Source organism: Octodon degus, unplaced genomic scaffold (assembly GCF_000260255.1).
Source record: "Octodon degus isolate 3935 unplaced genomic scaffold, OctDeg1.0 scaffold00351, whole genome shotgun sequence".
In the NCBI taxonomy this organism is placed as follows: domain Eukaryota; kingdom Metazoa; phylum Chordata; class Mammalia; order Rodentia; family Octodontidae; genus Octodon; species Octodon degus.
The window spans coordinates 122,504-127,749 of NW_004524927.1; the positions used below are offsets into that span (position 1 = coordinate 122,504).

A 5,246-nucleotide genomic window follows, 5' to 3' on the forward strand; every position below is an offset into this window, starting at 1 on the left:
TATAGTGCATCCAGACAGAGCAAGCAATAAGGAACATTCCTGACAACCCTGACTCAGAATGTACTTGACAACAATGTAATTATAACAATGCTTAAAAATAAAATATTGTTTATCTGGGGATGTTGGCCACCCCTGTAATCCCAGCACCCAGGAAGCTGAGACAAAAGGCTCACTATGAGTTTCGGATTAGCCTAGGTTACACATGGTGAGTTCAAGCCCCACCTGTACTACATAGTGAGGTCTTGTCTCAGAAAACCAAAACTAAAATAAAATACTGGAGCCGGCCAATGAGCTCAGTGGATTAAAGCATCTGCAAGCAGGTGCAGGAGCTGGGGATTTGATCCCCAGGCCTGCCGTGCCGGCCCCACCCCTGGAGTGCACTGACACAGCAATTAAGACTGGATGCGGTGGTACATGCCTGTAATCCCAGCTTTTGGGAGGCTGTAAACAGGCGGATCACTATGGTCCGATCTAGTAGTGAAATCCTAAATACCCTGTAGACCCGTCCCTAAAATACAAAAAAATAAATAAATAAAATAAGTGTTCAGTGAACACAATTTCAAATAGAAGGACAAAGTACATCATTCACCTTTACTGGTTCACAGAAGTTAAAAATTAGTTAATTCAGATTCATAACATTTCTTTTGGAAGGTAAAAATATTATGAACATGCCAAATACTGGCTGGACATAGTGTGCGTGATGGCAGGATTAAGGCTGTGGTGCTGAGATGTGGCGCGACGCTAGGAGTTCAGAGACAGATGGGGAGGGCCTGCCACCACAGTCTCAGACCTCCACACCCCAAACGCAAGAAAGGAGAAATAGCCCCAGAGACATCGCGAGGAGCAATAGACATCGGGAAACAGCCCCAAAGCCCATTTCTTGGCTCCACAGCTATATAGTAAACTGTATTTCCCTTCATTTCTGGCAGAAGTACAATAATGTCATCTGCATGGGGCAGATGGTCCCAACGCCTGCTCTGTGGGAGCAAGGGTGGTCAGAGCCCTGGGCCCCCAGCCCAGTGTCCCTACAAGGCCAGTGACACAGTGGTCTCTCACCAGAAAACATCAGCAGAGGCAGACAGAGCTGTCCCACAGCCACCACCATGCTCCACCTCCCCGACTCACCCTGGGGGAGCAGAGGAAGAGGCAACTAAGCGTAAAAGCCACTAAAATGACACCATGACTGCCAGCACACAGGACACCAGAGCTGAAGCACAGTGACCAGAGACACAGGCCAGGGATCCTCGTCCGAGGTCAGGACCAATCTGCGGCGCCATGTCCTTTGCCACCCACCATATGCTCTGCTCACCGATGACAAAGAGCAAGCACTGAGATCCAGATCACAGAGACAAGATACAACGAGCTCACCTTGATGCCTTCCAAATTAGGGATGCTGTCATGTGCCTCGTCAGCTTCTTTAACCATTTCAGCTGGAACCTAGGAGGAAAACACACATGTTTCCTATGCAGCGATAGTTGGCTTGTGCCAAACTCCTCTGAGCAGCTATTCCCGCTCGAGACGTTAACGAGATCATGCACACGTGCGTTTACAGCAGCGTGATTCATCCCAGCTAAACTTTGGAAGCAGCCTCTATGCCCATCCACGGACGAATAGATGAAGAGAATGTGGTGTTTGCGCAGCACAGGGCACCACTGTTCCCAAAAGATAAACATGAGTCATCTGGAGGAAATGCACCTTGAGACTGTAACGTTAAATGAAAAGGCCAGACACACAAACTCCAATACGGCATTGCTTCTCTTAGATGAGAAACACAAAGCTTACGTAAGGAAGGGGCAAGACAAAAAATAGGTCACACATAACAGAGAGAGAGAAAGAGAGTTTCAAAAGGGAAGAGGAACAAGAGATGGAGGGAAGGGGCAGGGAAGAGAGCAGAAGTGGATAGAAAGAAGGACTGAGAAGAGGCAGGCGCACACTCCAACTCCTGGAAGGAATACAATCATGATGTACTTCAAATACAGACTAAAAAAATAAAAATTAAAATTAAAGATAAAATGAGTCAAGGTTGGAGAGACTGCTCGATGGCATAAGCGCCCGCCTTGCAAGCACAAGGTCCTGAGCTCAATCCCCAGTGCTTTATGCTGTGCCTATCCTGAAACTAGGAATGGTGGTACATGCCTATAATCCCAGGGCTGGGGAGTCTAAGACAAGACAATCACTACAAGTCCAAACAGTGAGACCTGGGCTGGAGAGATGGCTCAGTGGTCTAAAGCACCTACTTAGAACAAGCTTAGCAAAGCCCCAGGGACCGCGGTTCAATCTCCCAGCACCACATGCCAGCCAGCCCCGCCTCCTGGTGGGCTGAGCTGGACACACACAAATAAATAAATAAATAAATAAATAAATAAATAAATAAAAACAGTGAGACCGTGTATCACAAAAAATAAATAAGTCAATCTGAGCCCAGGACTGGGGAGTGGCTCACAGGCACCTGCCTGGCGTGCATGGAGGCCTGGGCTCCACCCCTAACACCACAGAAAACTGAAGTGTCAAATAAAGCCTGTTTTGCACTCTTTCAGTATAGAACCAGAAAATATGCATGAATACACCAGCTACAAGGTCCAATGTGGTGTAAAAGTACCCTGCCTAACATGTCCTCGTTTCCTCATTCCTCTAACCTTCAATGTGCACTAAAACATCCCAACTGTTATTTTGTGTTTCAACAGAAAATCACATCTTTTGATCATTCTTTTATCACATCCAGGAACAGAGCAAATGACATTGCTGGTGATTTAGAAAACACAGCGCGACATGCACGCAAAGGACTCCAAATGGCTTCGGAAGCAGGAAGCTGGCTTAAATGACTGCACAAACTGCAGGGTTGTAAAAATACATCACAAAACAGACAAATAACAGGAGTTAAAAATAAAGGAGGAGTAGAAAAAATAAAGGTGTAGAAGAAAAACTCGCTGGCTGCCCTGATTCCACGCTGAATAAACACAAGAGCAAGGTTGGGACCTCATCTATTTGAGAGGATTAAACTAAGACTCCAATGCTAATATTGACCTTTTGTGGGACATTCACCTCCTCCAAAACTAACAACTGCAAATCTACTTTTAGTGCCTTTGGGTGGACAGTGGAGACCAGGTTGTGTGGGTTCAGGGTTTATCTATTCCCCCTCTTCTGCAAAGCCTGAGGGTGGGATGGTGCCCGAGCATGTCCCCTCCTCTAAATGATGCCCCCACCTGCAAGTGGGGATGCTGGGTCCCACATTCCACACGCACACCATTTGATGGTGCCACTCGCCCCAGCTGGCATTCACCCACATGTACCAGGCAGGGTGTCCTGTGCACCAGGGCCCTTCAAGATGGGGGCTGCACCCCCTCAGGATTCATAGCTCAGCAGACAGGCAGCTGAGGCGATAAACGATTAATGTGATGCTCAATATGCAGTACATGCATGGGACTGGGGGGCAAAACATCCCACAGAGAAGCATGTCTGGGAAAGAGGGGAAGTGCCTTAACCTGGAGAGCCTAGGAGGTTCCTGAGGCCAGACAGAACTCAGAACAGGGATAAGGAGACTAAGGTAGGCAGGGTCTATGGGACACAGTCATCCAGGGTTCTGCAACCCACCTGGTCCACTGGCACCTCCACCTTCACGTCTGCATCCTCCTTGACATCCAGAGCCCCTTGGACATCCTTGGCAGGAGTCTGGGCTTTGTACACATCACCTTCTGGGGGAGAACACACACAGGGTTTGCAAAGCAATGGAAAACATGAAGTCCACTGTGCTTTTCTGTGTTTTGTCTTGGCTTTGAGACACGGTCTCGCTATGTAACCCAGGCTGGCCTTGAACTCACAAAGGTCTGTCCACCTCAGCCTTCTGAGTGCTGAGGTTACAGGCATACACCACTGCAACCCACTCATTGCCCGTTTTCTGGCCCAGACCGAAGTTAAGAAACCCAGCCTCCCTAGTTTTAATGCCAGCAGACAGGCAGCCTGGCCGGGGGCCCAGGCTCCTTCCTGTGTCATCTCTATCACCAACTTGCTCTCGGTTTTCACTCTCCTTGTGGCCTCCATTCCTCAGCTCAACCAGCCTCCACTCCTGCAGTGTCTCTGGCTCCACAAAGGTCCTGGCCCTAGAAGTCATCAGCATCTTTTGCCCACCCAGGATAGCAGACAGTCCATCTCACAGTCAAGGACAGTGTACACCTGATAATCCTGCAACCCGCTAATCTGATTAGAAATAAGTACAATGTAGCCCACCAGATAGCAGACTCTCAGAACAGACTAGAAGAAAATACAGCTGCAAAATATATTTAACAACTGGATTAGAGCAACCAGCTGCCACCACTGTGTGGTATGAGGTACTCATCTTAATCAACAGCTGGAAACCACTTTAGCGTCACAACTGGATATGTTAAATGCTTATAAAATTCTGAGATTTTTGAAAAGTTCATCCTTACCCTTATCAGAAGCAATAGATGAGATAAAAAGAAAAAGAAGAGCGCTGGTCTATTCCAGCATCCAAAAAGGTAAATACAGGCTCTGATGAACCCCGACATCCAAATGGGAAAATCCTGTCACAGACCCACTTTGTTTCCCATTTTATAGCATTGGTGCTGCTCACCCACACCTGGCCCACCTCACCATCTCCTCCCATGTCATACTCAGCCCAGAAGAGCTATTCCCCAAGTCTTGAGCTATGGGACCCCCAACCTCTGTGGCTCTGTCCAGAGCTCCAAAACCAAGAGGGGCTCAGGGAGAAAAAAAGTCCCATAGGAATCAGAATAGAAGTAGGATTGGTTCCAGAATGCTTAAAATTATTTTACTTTCAAATCAACTCTGGGGCTGGGAAGATAGCTCAGCTGTCTAAGCACCTGCCTGGCAAGTGGAAGGACCTGGGTTCAATCCCTTGTACTGCATGCTATGCCAGCCTCGGAACCCCAGGCACACCATGCCAGCCACCATAACTGGGCGTATTGGTGCACAACTATAATCCCAGCACTGAGGAGTCTGAGACAAGAGAATCACTATGAGTCCAAGATCCTGTACTGAATAAATAAATAAATATTTTTTGAAAACAAATAAAAAATAGATGAAATCGAGTCTGGGCTGTGGTAGTACACATCTATAATCTCAGCCCTTGAGAATCAGAGACAGGAATTCAAGGCCAGCCTGCACTACACAGCAAGACCCTGTCCCAAAAATAAATACATAGGGCTGGAGAGATGGCTCAGTGGTCTAAAGCACCTACTTAGAACAAGCTTGGCAAGGCATCAGGGACC

General features: G+C 47.6%; 1 protein-coding gene across 1 annotated transcript in view; it reads right to left on the bottom strand.

Moving 5' to 3' along the window:
• Positions 1-916: 916 nt before the first annotated feature.
• The window catches only part of Dcdc2c (doublecortin domain containing 2C), a 40,592-nt gene continuing 36,262 nt past the window's right edge, over positions 917-5,246 (bottom strand). The window contains exons 8-10 of the mRNA XM_023708335.1: positions 3,592-3,692; positions 1,310-1,437; positions 917-977 (exon numbers count right to left, since the gene is read on the bottom strand). Of these exons, the coding sequence (XP_023564103.1) occupies positions 917-977; positions 1,310-1,437; positions 3,592-3,692 (290 nt within the window). The remainder of the gene's footprint in view (positions 978-1,309; positions 1,438-3,591; positions 3,693-5,246) is intronic.